Source organism: Chionomys nivalis, chromosome 11 (assembly GCF_950005125.1).
Source record: "Chionomys nivalis chromosome 11, mChiNiv1.1, whole genome shotgun sequence".
NCBI lineage: Eukaryota > Metazoa > Chordata > Mammalia > Rodentia > Cricetidae > Chionomys > Chionomys nivalis.
This window is the reverse complement of record NC_080096.1, coordinates 30,359,519-30,372,758: the sequence shown is the minus strand read 5'-3', so window position 1 is coordinate 30,372,758 and position 13,240 is coordinate 30,359,519. Positions and strand designations below refer to the sequence as shown.

The window sequence follows — 13,240 nt, the reverse complement described above, 5'->3', positions numbered from 1 at the left end:
CAAAACCAAAACACAAAATTGTAGCGAGCCTGGAGGAACAGACAGAATAAATGGAGTAGGAACCAAGTCAGGATGTGCGGCTCTGGAGAGCACCTAGGCAAGGACGTTGGCCGTGGGCTGTTGAGGGTGGGATACCCGGACCAGCACTGAGGAGACAAGGTTAGAGAAAGAGGGCCATGGTCAGACTCAGACAGACCCGGTGCCAGCACAGGCATTAGTTGAGGTACTTCACGCTGATGCCAAACTAGGGGCAGTCTCAGACATCCAGCTGAGGTGCCCACGTATCTGGCGTGTCACTGAATGGCATGCTGAAGCTAATGTGGTGAGTGGGCCCAACCAGTGCAGCTTGCGTTGCAGAGACCAAGTAACGCAGAACAGCAAAGGAGATACATGTGGGAATCGGTCCACGGCCTGAGGATGGCACAATTCCAATAATAACCTACACGTATGCACATATATGTACGCTCACACGTGCACACACGCACCTCCCTTACAGGAAAGCGTCCACTCTGTGGAGTACATATACTGCATCTCAAAATGAGTGACAGAAGCTGACCACGGGGCCTCCTTTACCAGATCTCACTTTGGTTCTACCTCAGAGCCTCCCAGTGCTGTCAGACGAAATCTTTCCTTCTCAGATGCCTTGGTGATCCATGTAGCTTCCAACACTCAGAAGGGTTGGGCTTCAGCATGCCCTTTGTCCTCTGACTTGTGAAACAAACAAAGCAAAAGTAGACTGTCCAATCCTGGCCTGCGGTACCGCTAAGCTAGTCCAATACCAGGTCCGTAGACTACGGGGAATGGGAAGAAGGGTAACTTGTATCTGAGTCACAGGGCTTTGAAGCTGGTACCCAGCCCTGCCAGGCCCCGGGGTACCTGGGTGGGCTGCCCCTGATTCATCCCCACACCCTGGACCTGCCCTGGGCAGTGATTTAGCTCCTGCCTGCTCTGCCTTTCAGAGCCCAGTTGTGCCCCTCCCAGGTCATTCATGGCTTGGGATTCCCAAAGCCACTGGAAAAGCCATGGCCTTCAGGGGAAGAGGTGGTACCCTAGGCACACCTCTTCCCAGGAATGTCAACTAAAGTCCCAGTGGGAACTCCAGCTTTGCCTGCCTGCTGGGCACCAAGTTGCCCTGATGATACACTCATCAGACACTCAGTTTGGGCTGACATCAAATTCTAAAAAGAAGCACTGTACTTCGGCCAGGTCAGCCTCCTGGTGGCTCACCCCTTCCCAGAGGGGAAAGGCGGCCTCCTGGTGGGGCTCTGGGTGCGCCTTGGAAAACATGGGTTCTAGGCAACAGGGTGGGTGTGGCTCTGAAAAATACCAGCTGCTTGTCTTGGCTGGCGGGGATGGCGGTGGGATAGACAAAAGTTTGGGTTCCAAGCCCTCCAGGTGCAGGGGCCTGGGCTTCAGAGGAGTTGGAATACCCTAAGATTCTAGGTTTGGGGACTGGGAGCTATTTCTCTGAGTACTCAGTTTCTTCATCTGGGTTCACTACCCAGGGAATTTCCATTTCTAGACACCTGTCTGAATTTTCTTCTAAAAGATTTCCTTAAGTCCATCACTTTGAGCATTTTAACGACGGCATCAGACAGAGAAGGGGCTTAACCCCACACATTAGAAGCATCATCTACACAAAGATGTGAGCTCTGTCTGGTAACCCATCTCGTTGTATTTGGTTTTATTCCAACTGTTGGTCTGTACCATGTACCCAAGCCTGGACTGGACCCCAAAATAGGAACTCCAGAGGAGATGGTTTGTCAGTAGCTCATCATCTGTTGGGAACAGGGATCTCTTCCTAGGAAACAATTAAATTTTGTCTCAGCCAAAGTACAGCCTTCTAGTCAGAGCTCAAGTCCTCTCATGAAGACGAATGGATGAACTGAAGACTAAAATGGGTGATGTGTGGAGATCAGATCGGATGACAGGCTAGATGGGGACAAATGGGTAGAGGGAGGGGTGCATGATTGACGGAAGGATGAGGTATAAGCAGATGAATGGATGGGTGGAGGGAGGGGTAGGTGGACAGATGCTGAGGTTAGATGGATGGATGATGGGAAGATGGATAGATGATCAAAATGCGTGGACAGGCCAGGTGGTGGTGGCGCACGCCTTTAATCCCAGCACTTGGGAAGCGGAGGCAGGTGGATCTCTGAGTTTGAGGCCAACCTGGTCTACAGAATAAGTTCCAAGACAGACAGGGATACACTGAAAAACTTGTCTCAAAAAACCAAAATAATAATTAATAGTAATAACAATAATGGCTATATAGACGAGTGGATGGGTGAAAGGGTGGATGGATGATGGGCGAATAGCTGAGGAAGCGTGCAGATAAGTGGGGGGATTAACAAAACCCGTGATATAGCTTCTTCATCCCTTAGTAAAGAAATATGAAAGGGAAAACCCTAGCCGTGCCTTGAGAAAGCCACTACCCTTGGGGACTCATCTGTAGTGAGGCTGAGTTCAACCTAACTCCCAGGTCAGTCTGGAGGTCCAGTGAATGAGAATGCCTGTCCATGCCTGTGGAAGGGGTCCGGGCCTCAGCCGCTGCCCTCCTGAGCGTGGGCTGCTTTCTGTTTGAGGACACTGGTAAGAGGCCTACCTGTCTCTGTTCTTGAATTCCCAGTCTTCCAAGCCTGCATCGTGTTCTCTGCCTAGTCTGCACAGGGAACTGTCCTCATAGAAGAACTGCTGTGGGGGAGGGGAGGAGGGCGCAAAGGGGACTTGGGGTACACAGGGTCCAGAGCTGTCACTGAACAGGCCACCTTCTGTCAGTCTCAGTTACCTCGCTTGTCAAACAGGAACTGATCACAGCACTCACCCCCTGGTGTCTTGGGTCTGTCTGTGGAGCTGATGGATGCAGGTTGCTTGTCACAGGGCTTAGGATACATTAAGTGCTCTATGCTGCAGCTCCCTCTATATTCCTAAGAGGTCACCTGGGGAACAGGGACCATAACATTTTGAAGGAAATTCGGAAACTTGGTGCTAACTGCTGAGCCTCTGTGTTTATTTTCTTATTCCAAAATGTCCATCAAATCAAACCCTCACAGTCATCTGGCCAGCTTTGATGGGCACAGCCTGTGTTCCTCTGAAAGTCCAGACACCCTCTAGGCCTTGATGACCCTGTTCTGATTGCTCTGAGCTGACTAACAAACAAGGCACGTGAATTAGCCCTTTAAAGGTATAATTTATGTGGGAGACAGAAATCTTTCCACTGGACTAACGTGGAAGGAGGGAGACAACAGGCAAGGGTATCCTCTGAGAAAGCGTGGACCCAGGGAGCCGGTCTCTCAGGCCTCAGGTAGCATTTTTTGAGACCCAGGATGTGGGCAGCCAATGGCAGGCCTTGCTGGCTCCCAGTGAGCTAGGACTGATGGCAGGAGACCCAAGCCACCCACCCATCAGAAGGAGGCCTTGAGGCTGAGTGCCCTCAGGCCCCGAGAGAAGTGACTCAAGCTACGGCTCCCAGGCAAGTGACAATGGGAATGTCTGAGGCTTTCCCAGTTCCCAAACCCCAGGTCAAGGTCAGCTCTACAGCCAACCCCTTACCAATCTGTGGTCACTAGGCTTCCAGCATTGGCCCATAGCCAGTCCTGTTCCCAGCTGCCCACTCTTAAGTCACATGTACAGCCTGTACCTGCAAGCCAGACATTATGCCCCTTCCATCCAGGGTGCAAACAAACTTCCTGAAGCTCAGTGGGGCTGGGTGACCATAAGAAATGACCAATGTTCTGGAGATGGAAGCCTAGCTGGGAGCCAGACCCGTACAGCCACAGTCTGCAAGACCTCCATTTGTGGGGCTCCAACGTACAGGAGGCTGGATTCTGAATGGCACGGGTAGTCAGAGCTGAGAGCATCTCTCATCATCAGTAGGAAGGCAGGACTACAGAAACAAGGAAGAGGCAGGGAAGTACAGCCGCACTGTGTAGGAGAGCCGGGAAAGGTCTCCTGCTCCAGGGTCTTGCCTGAAATACCAAGCCACTGCTCCAGGTCATCCCTGTCTGGCGGGCAATGTCCCTCGCTCTTGAGATTCCTTCATCTGGTGCAGTATTTCTGGTGGCTGGACAGCGTGCAGGTATTATGGAGTTTTGAGAGGCCTGGGGAGGTAGCCTAGGTAGGCACTTCCCAGTGTCTGGGCTTCTGTTAGTGGGGTTCTTCTCATAGCTTTCCCCCAAAGACACCCAAATGGACCCTGAACTAAACTCACGGGTATAAGAGAAGGGCGAGTCTTGGTCAGAATCTAAGAGAACAAGCTGTTATGACTGGAGCAGGTTGCTCCTCCTCTGGGCCACAGCTGTCTATCTCATCTAGACTGGGGTTGATGACTGGTGGGGATTTCTTCAGGGCAATTCCTAGCTTCTCACCCATAAATAAATGTCAACCATTCTCTGTCACCAACCTTCACTCCCCAAAAGCCACCCACCGTTTCCTCCAAGTCAAGTGCCCACCTGATGGGAAATACATCATTTGTGCAAAATAAAATAAATCTCTCGAAACTCTTCCTCAGGTGTGCCCCACCTACCTCCCCTGCAGCTGTTAGAGGCCTACTACCTAGGCAGTTTACGGGGTACAGCCAAGCTAGAGGATTCAGCAAAATGGGTGGCTGGGGCAGTTGGTGAGGACCATACCACCAGTGTCAGCACAGGCAGAGGACATGCAGTCAAGTCACTCGAAAGGAATAGGGACAGCATGGCCGGGACAATTATTACAGTGGACAGGGGCAGGCCACCATATCAGCCGGGAGGGGCAAGGGTGATTGCAAGGGCCTAGGCCAAGAGATGCAAGGACCTGGGGAGGCTATTTTTAACTCAGCTTAATTCTCTACCTGGAAAACAGCTCTTGTCAGTAGGGTAGCACTGTTCCCGGAAAGGCTCCATCCCCTAAGACAGGCTGGACTCGCTCAGATTCCTAGGCAGGCCTCTCCATTACATATACAGCCTAGCCTGTCCAGCTGGAGCCCAAGCCAGGGACAGAGAGAAATCAGAGCCAGCAAGACAGCTCCCTGTGCTGACCCTGGGAGGCTGCAGTGGCCCCTGCCCGGTTGTCACTCTTTTCATACCCAGAAAGATCCTGTCTCCGGCTCCATTTAATTCTTCTATTATGCTTCCCAGACTCAGAGCCTCTGGCTCCCTATTGTCCTGGGCTGGCATTTTGCATTTGTGTGAAGATTAGACGGGTTAGCCCTTTGCCTCTCCGGCTCCCCCCTCCCCCCAAAACCTCCCCTCTCCTGTCTTTCTCTTTTACTTCCTCAAATCCCAGCTCTGTCTTTCTGCCTGCTTCCTGGTTCTGCCAAGCTCTCCCCCTGATACCTGCCTTTATCTGCCTGTTTGTTTTCTTCCCCGCCTTGACCCTACTCCTTCTCCGCTGACCTGCCCTCTAGTCTTTCTTCTGGCTCCCCACTCTCTACACCCCCACGCAAGTCCCTAGCCACATTCTCTCAGAGCCCAAGAGAACTGCTCACCTCATTCCAGAACTATTCTTCTAAATTCTTACAGAGCCTACAGATGCAGCGAGCCTCACATGGGAGCTAGGAGTCAAATTCATTGTGGTTTACTAGTGAGATCAAGACCGGGCTTCCAAAAGGGGTTTCTGTCAAATGCCAGGTATATGGCTGATGTGAACCCCTACACACACACACAAACACACACACACACCTGCTCTCTGAGCCTCCTTGTGGGCATTCTTGGAACTGACACCAGAAGAGAGCAGCGGCATCCTAGGGTACAGTGTGTTTTTGTCCCTGGGCCGACAGCTTCACCTACTGCCCTTGCCTCATCCTTCTTTTGCTCTACCAAAGCTCTTCACCAGGCTCTCCCCACCCCCTCTTTCCTCTCTCATCACCCTGGAAAGAGGCACTATGGCCTATACCTTCCCCTCCTCTGTTACTACTTTATCCATTTTTTACTGAACAAACTAAACCCTCCGCACAGACATAAAGAGATGCCGAGTGGTCTGGGGTCCACAGTCCAGAGCCAGGGGAGTCCTACGTCATTCTCTCCCTTGGGGTGCATTCGCAGGGCTCTTGAGGTCTGCTCTATGTACAGGGAAGGCCACAGGCCATGCCCTCTGTGGGGTTCTGGACCTCAAGAATGTAAGATAAGTCTACTACCATGAGTCAGGCAGGCCTAGAATTCCAGGAACTTGAGGGCCTTTCCCATGCACCTGCAGCTAGGCTTCTTGAAGGATCTGCTTGAGTGGACTCTGCCAGGCCAGAACAGGCACAGAGGGACTGCCAATGCTCTGAGTCGCTCATTCTGTCCCTTCCCTTTCCTTCAGTGTGTCTTTGCTTTTGCCTCTTACAAGACTTCTGAGTCAGCCTAGGGACCCAAAGCAGAGTGTCAGGCCCTAGAGAGCTACTCCTCATGCCTTTGTCTTCTCTTTCTCCTCTTCCTCCTTCTCCATTTATTTATTATTGTTGTGTGTGAATATTTGCATGTATGTGTGTGTGATATGTCTGTGTGAGTGCATGCATGCATGCATGCTATGGCACATGTGTGGAAGTCAGGGAACAACTTAGGTGGCAATTCTCTCCTTCTGCTGATTGAGGCAAGGTCTCTCTTGTCCCTGCTGTGTGCTATACTCCAAGCAAAATGACCCATAAATTTATAGGCAATTCCCCTGTCTACACCTCTCACCTCACCCTAGAAATACTGAGACCATAGATGCACACTGCCGCTGGGTTCCAGAGCTCACTTTTACCCTCTGAGCCGCCTTGTGAACCTCCCGGCTTCTCCATTTTTGCATAAAGTAGCCACTGAGGTGAGCAAGATATTCTGTTGCGTCCACTGTGGGAAACCACGCAGGACACCTTCAGTGAGCCAGTGGAGCATCTTCCTAGAAAGGACTCTGAAGTAACTTCGCTATCTCAAGGGCGGATTTGAGCCAACCAGCTTTAGGGGCCAGCCCTGTGTTTGGGTCTTATTTTGCAAAAAAAGGAAACTGAGGTCCAGGAGGCTATTCCTTGGTCATGGTTGCACTATTGAGTAGTTTCTAGAACTCTTTCTCTAGTCGGGGGTGGGGTGAGAAGTGTATGGGGAGGGAGGGGCGATAGCATTTCTCAGGGAAGATGAGGATGGGGCAGCCCCAGGCTGTCAAAGGTCAGGCATGAGCTGTGCCCTTCCTGAGGCCAGCGGTCCAAAGGGGATTCTGGTTCGCCCAAGGCCATGAAGCCTAGAGTGGGCCCTTCACCTCCCACGCAGTGAAGGGATGTCTCAGCTTGCTTCACAACAGGCAGGGAGGAGAGTGGCAAAATCTTCGTAAAGGGGGGGGTGGGGCTTTGCTTTGAGATCTCCATTCCAAACTTCTAGTTCCGGAGGGCCGCGGGGAGAGTAGGGAAGGGATTAGGAGCACTTGGGGGTAACCTCAGAACTCCGAGGGGCCCTGGGCCTGCAGGGAGCCTGGAGACTCCTGAAGGTGCTCCAGCACAGCGCAGAGGGTGGAGCCCAGCCTTCCACCTCCCTCCCCCTCACCGGGAGGCCAGGGCGGGCCAGGCACCCAGGGAGGAGGCGGTGTCCCTGGCTCTCTGCCCAAGGTGCTGCAGCTAGGCGAGGCGGGGCTGGACCAGCAGGGGCGGGCACCCTGCCTGGTATTATAAGAGGCGGTCAGGGCACCTCGGCAATGAGCTTCCAGCTCGGCTTAGCACCAGGACGCAGGCAACAGGCGCTCCCTGCTCCCCTGGTCCAGCCAAGCACTCTGCCGCTGCTATGGTTTCCACACCGGCCGCCTGGTGCTCCGTCGCTCTGGCCCTGCTTTTGGCCCTGCATGAAGGTGAGCAGCCTTCCCTCATTTGTTGCTGCCCCGGGGTCTATCCATTGGCATCTACTCCAGGGGTACGGTGCTTCCCAAAGCCAACTGGGAGCATAGAGCAGGGAGCCCCCAGCAGGAGCTGCCTCAGCAGAGTGCAGGCACAGCGCTGTTGGCTGGGACTTCCCCAGGCTAACCAGTGGTTCCTGAGCATCAAGAGTGCCAACTTCCTTATTATGCAAGAGGAGGAGCCCTACGGGTCCCCTATCCCAGGCAGGCCAGGTGCCCTGACCTCCTCTCCACCTCTCTCTCCTTCCTGTGTGCAGGCAAGGGCCAGGCAGCTGCCACTCTGGAACAGCCAGCCCTGGCACCCAAGGGCCGCGGCCCCCACCTGCGTTTTCGCCGTTGCTCCTGCAACTCCTGGCTTGACAAGGAGTGTGTGTACTTCTGCCACCTGGACATCATCTGGGTGAACACTGCAGGGTGAGCATCCACCGGGGCTGTGGGAGAAGGTGGGGGTGAAGGCCTCTGGCAACCTCTGCAACTGCCTGGCTCACCGTGGGGCTCAGATGGACACTGGGACGGTACCCACCCATAGTTAGTAGTTATGAGTCAGTGTGGGGGCCACCAGAATCAGGCAGAGAGCTGCATGGCCTTGGAATCCTCGCAACAACCTGTAGGAACGTGCTAGCTCCGTGTTCCACATCAGGGTACTGAGGCTCAGAGAGGTGAGGCAAGCTCTTTGGGGTCACACAGGAAGAAAAAGTGGTGGGTTGGTCCCTTCCCAAGTCTGGAGGTGCTGGAACTCAACCACACTTACCCTGCAGAGAACCAGCCCGTGCATAACAGCAGCCCAGGCCACGCTCTGCACAAAACACTACAAGCACAGTACCTTCTGCTGAGCCTACAGTCTCCCCACAAGGCAGGCCCTGCTGCAGCCCCCCATAGGGCAGACAAAAAGTCTGCCTGGGATACCCTGGCAGGAGCCAGAGCTGGGTTCTCCCTGCCCTGTGCTGCCTCCAGGCTCCTGCATACCTCAGGTTGACGTTTTTGTGGATGTATGTATTTTCCCTCTCTCCAAATTGTATAAGGCAGGAGAAGCTGAGCATATAAACGTGTGCAAAGCTAATCCACATCCAAACGCTGGCTCAGGGTGGAAACCCTGCCAGTCCCTACGTGCCGGGTTCACCCAGAATCACTACAGCTCCAAAATTAACTGTTGACCAAAGGTGTTGAGTGGACTAGCCTCAGGGCCCCTACTCTGCCTCCCTTGGCCAAACTGGATCAGAAATCAGTTCAATTACACATGTACACACACACACAAAGCATATTTATCACACTCCCCCAACAAGTGGGGACCAACTAGAGGCCACTTGGCTGAGAGCTGGGTGCTTCACTCTTGTGACTGAATGGTCTTCCTTCCTCATGGCCTAGATGGGGTAGGGGACTTCCCTGAGGACAGAGGACCAGCCCAGGCCTCCTCGGATCTGCAAGCTCTGCTCCTCACATTCTCCGGCAGGAGCTCCTAGCAGAGCAGTGTGCAGAAGCATTGTTAGAGGAGTTTGTGACTTGTGGCTAGTTTAGTATGAGAAGCAGTGGGGTGGTCACCTTTCTTGGCCATGCTGGAGGTGTGACTGACTGTACCCGTGTTCAGTGTAGACCGTCTCTGCTGGCCAATGATGTGTTTATCTAATCCTGTGTCTCTCCTCTCTTTTTCTCCTCTCTGCTCCCCCCCACCACCCCATGTACACACTACCTTGCTGGCTTCCCGCCCACAGACAGACAGCTCCCTACGGCCTGGGAAACCCGCCAAGGCGCCGGCGCCGCTCCCTGCCAAGGCGCTGTGAGTGCTCTACTGCCGGGGACTCTGCCTGTGCCACCTTCTGCCATCAAAGACCCTGGTAGGTGGACTCCTTGCCTGCAGGGGTTGGGTGACTGCTACATGGGACCAGGCCTGGAGGCAGGGTATCTGGGAGATTAGTAGAGAGGCAGAGGCCCAGAGGAGACAAGCAATGTCCTAAAACCCAGAAGTAAACAGGGCCATGGCAGTCCTTTCCCCACAGAAATACACTGAGTTCCTCCCTCTGCTCAGCTCCAAGGACTGGGAGAACACATCCCCACTCCTGGGCACAGCCACGTGATAGCCCAGGCTCAGAGAGGGGCAAGTCTTGTGTCAGGCCAGCAAGGAATTGGGCCCCACTGGGCTTCAGATTCTAACTGGAGGCTCTGGTACTTCATAAGTTTGTTTAGAAGAAAAAATAACATCGGTAGCTGGCAATCTATGACAGGTCCCAGAGTTGTCATTATGTCAAGGATGTTAGGGGATGTGAATGCCAGGCCTCCTTGGTTTTCCCACCTGTGAAGGGGACGGCTGCATCCCTCCCCTCCCCTTCTTGGACCATTGAGAAAGCAAGCGAGTGTTCCAGTTCCCATGACAGTTTACGAGAAACTCCTCCTCTGGGGCTCAATCTGGGGCTCCACCCCTGCCTCAGTTTCCCCTGCAACTGCAGGTGGCCAGATTCTGGGAAGGCCAGCCACCCATCTGCCTCGTTCAGGGCCTGAGAACACATTCCCAGTAGCTCAGCTTTCCTTGGTCCTCACCCCGCCCAGGAGGGAAGGGTGCCAGGTGTGCAGAGTGGAAATGGATCTGCTCCAAAGGGCAGGGTGGGGGCTGGGCTGGGCCCACAGCCAGCTAGCTTCAGGGTTCTGGCCAGCCCCTCACGCGTTACCACTCTATTCATTCAGGTCTGAAACTGTGGTCACCCCAAGCAGCCAGGCTCCCGGAGCTGTGTTACAGCCTGGCAAGAAGTGGGCCGCTGAGGGAGTCCTCCTCCAAAAGCTAAGGTGAGGGTCATTGCATGATTGATCACTTTCTGTATGCTTTGCATGTCTGCCTTATCCTCTGTGTGAGGCATGACTGGGTCTTCCTTGTCCATCTAGATAACTGAGGCTCAGAGAGGTGACTCCACTTGTCTAGAGTCACAAAGCATCCATCACATGACTCTGTTAAGAAAGAAATAGATTTATTTTACATGCATGAGTGTTTTACCTGCATGTATGTATGTGCATCACATGCGTGCATAGTGCCCTTCATCTGTATGTAACTTATGTGCTCTAAGAAGAGGTCACCGGATCCTCTGGAGCCGGAATTATGGATTGCTGTGAGCTGCCAGGGGGGGGTCTGGGAACAGAACCCTGGGTCTCTGCATGAGCAGAAAGTGCTCGTAATGCTGAGCCATCTCTCCAGCCCCAAGCCTCTTTCCTTGACTCCTGCATTCTGGGACCAGGAGGTGTGCATCAGGCCTTGAGGGCTTTGACTGGGAAGAACCACAGTTATTCATCCAGGCGGCTTCCCTCTGCTGGGGCTTGGAGTGAATGACTCGCGGTGTTTCTTGCTCCTTCAGTACTCATAAGGGATCTCCCCCACTTGGTGGCCACAAGTGGCTTAGCACAAGGCCCACAAATGTTTGTCCAACTGAAGGGCAGAAACGTCAACTTGGACCACTCAGCAAAGGGACCCAGGGGCAGCTGGTGGGACAGAGTGCTGACTGAGAAGCCCACAGACAGGCTTTGTGAGCCCTGGCTTGCGGTTGGGCTTCTCTGTGCTGCAGAGTTTGAAGCAGGGAGGTAGCAATGTTCATTCTGAAGGGTTTTCTTGAGGTTAGGTGTGCTAATACGTATGAAGCAGTATCCTTGTGGCGCTCTGGAGGCCTTGGCCACGCCTACCTCTGCCGTGAAGGGGTCCTTGGGGCTGGACAGTACCTGGTGTGACTCCTTGGGAGTTACCATCTTTGGGGAAAGGCAGAAAATGGAGCAGGGATGGTAGGATAAGCAGGCCCCTGCACATACTCAAGAACTGATTGAGAATAAGGAAGGCTTGGCAAATACACAGCACTTCAGTGTGTATGTAGACAGCACAGCACTTCACAGTGTGCAAAGAGCTTGCTTTACTACCCAAGCATTCATCCTGGTGGCAGTTCAGGGTTTTTTTTGCTGTTACTGTTGTTTTTGTTGTTGCTTTGGTTTGGTGTAGTTTGGTTTGAGACAGGATCTCACTCAGTAGTAGCCCAGGCTGGCCTTGAGCTCAGGGCTATCCTACTGTTGCAGGTCCTCAGGACTGGGTCTAGTTAGTGTCTTAAAAGCAGAGAAAGGGCTTCCAAGAGGATGAGCCCTGCCCAGGTCCCGCAGTCTGGCCCCGAGACCCACCTTCTCACCCCCAGATATAGAACTCTTAGGGTCCGGGAGTGGAGAGTTGTTCCCAGAGCTGCGGCCATGACCTCAGACAAGGTCAAAGTGCCACCAGGACTATGCTGTGTGGACAAGCCCACCTTGTAACTGCAGATAGAGCAAGATGGCATAGTTTAGGGTGGAGGAATATGAGTGCCAGGAAGGAAGGACATTCACACGATGTGAGAAAAGGAAAACACACCAGGGGCAGTGCCCAGGCTGTCCTTGGCAGACCCCTCATCTCGGCAACACCTGATGCTGAATACCAGCAATGTCAGTGGCCCCATGACAGAGACGCTCCTGAGCCTGATGTGCAAACCTTGCCTGGCGCAGTGACCACACTCTGAGCCGGGGCAGCTGTCACCTCAAATCTAGGCAGAGGCTCTAGGTCCAACTACCTACCTTCCAAGGGAGTCCTGGGCACCCTGTATCTCCTGAGATGCTAACTTAGCCTTCTCCACTTCTAGGGACATTTCTGCCTCCAAGCTCCGCTTTGCCAGGCTACAGCCAGAGGTGACAAGAGAGTCGGGTCCTGCACACTCTAGACGGAGGAAAAGATAACCCTTTTCAGCAGCAGGACCACTGAGAAGGAAGCCCATGTGGAGACAGGAGGCAACGGGCAGCTGGGGAGACCCCATGCCTGTGTTCTGGGCCAAGACTTCAGCCCCAGCTAGCCAGACCCATCCGATGGGTTCAGCACAAGCTCCGGTCTCTCTTACAGCAGCTCTGCGCCCTGACGCAGCCAGGCCACCCTCAGCTCCTGAGCAGCAGCGCAGCCCCCTGTACTGGCTGCTGGCTACAGACCTGCTTGAAGGAGCTCTGTGAAGCCAAATGAACATGCTGACTGTGTCCTGAGGAGTGTCCTGTGTGCTGGACTGCAATCTAGGAGCAGTCCCACGTTAGGACACAATTACCTAAGCCGTGCCTGGAGACTGGATGGGGCATACTGATGACTGACATCCTGGCTGGCCCCCACGAGCCTCTCTGGTTCCCCCTCCCTAGAGGTCTTGGGACGGTTTGGGGGTAGGGAGAGAGGCCTGCTCTCCTTCACTCATCTGTATATAAGTTATTTGCTCTAAGAACTTTGAACTGCTTATTATTTATTTTAATGTATTTTTTGAGCCTCGATTGTTTACTTATGAACTCATGTTTATAATAAAGAATGAAATGGTCTTCTAGGAGTTTTGTCTTGGAAGGTCCAAGCAGAGGTGAGAGGTCCCTCCCAGAAGGGATCATTCAGGACTTAAAAGGACAGGGGAAGAAGAGA

The 13,240-nt window shown here is 53.5% G+C and overlaps 1 protein-coding gene across 1 annotated transcript; it reads left to right on the top strand.

Annotated features, from left to right (window-relative positions):
• Positions 1-7,706: 7,706 nt before the first annotated feature.
• Edn2 (endothelin 2) lies at positions 7,707-12,961 on the top strand. The gene is made up of 5 exons (XM_057785321.1): positions 7,707-7,770; positions 8,073-8,229; positions 9,525-9,647; positions 10,492-10,590; positions 12,441-12,961. The coding sequence occupies exons 1-5, from the start codon at positions 7,707-7,709 to the stop codon at positions 12,532-12,534; spliced, it is 537 nt and encodes a 178-aa protein (XP_057641304.1). The 3' UTR covers positions 12,535-12,961.
• Positions 12,962-13,240: the final 279 nt, after the last annotated feature.

Coding starts and splice junctions, on each gene's coding strand:
- Edn2 (XM_057785321.1), top strand. CDS start 7,707: ATGGTTTCCACACCGGCCGCCTGGTGCTCCGTCGCTCTGGCCCTGCTT. Junction 7,771..8,072: donor GCTTTTGGCCCTGCATGAAG/GTGAGCAGCCTT, acceptor TCCTGTGTGCAG/GCAAGGGCCAGGCAGCTGCC. Junction 10,591..12,440: donor GTCCTCCTCCAAAAGCTAAG/GTGAGGGTCATT, acceptor CTCCACTTCTAG/GGACATTTCTGCCTCCAAGC.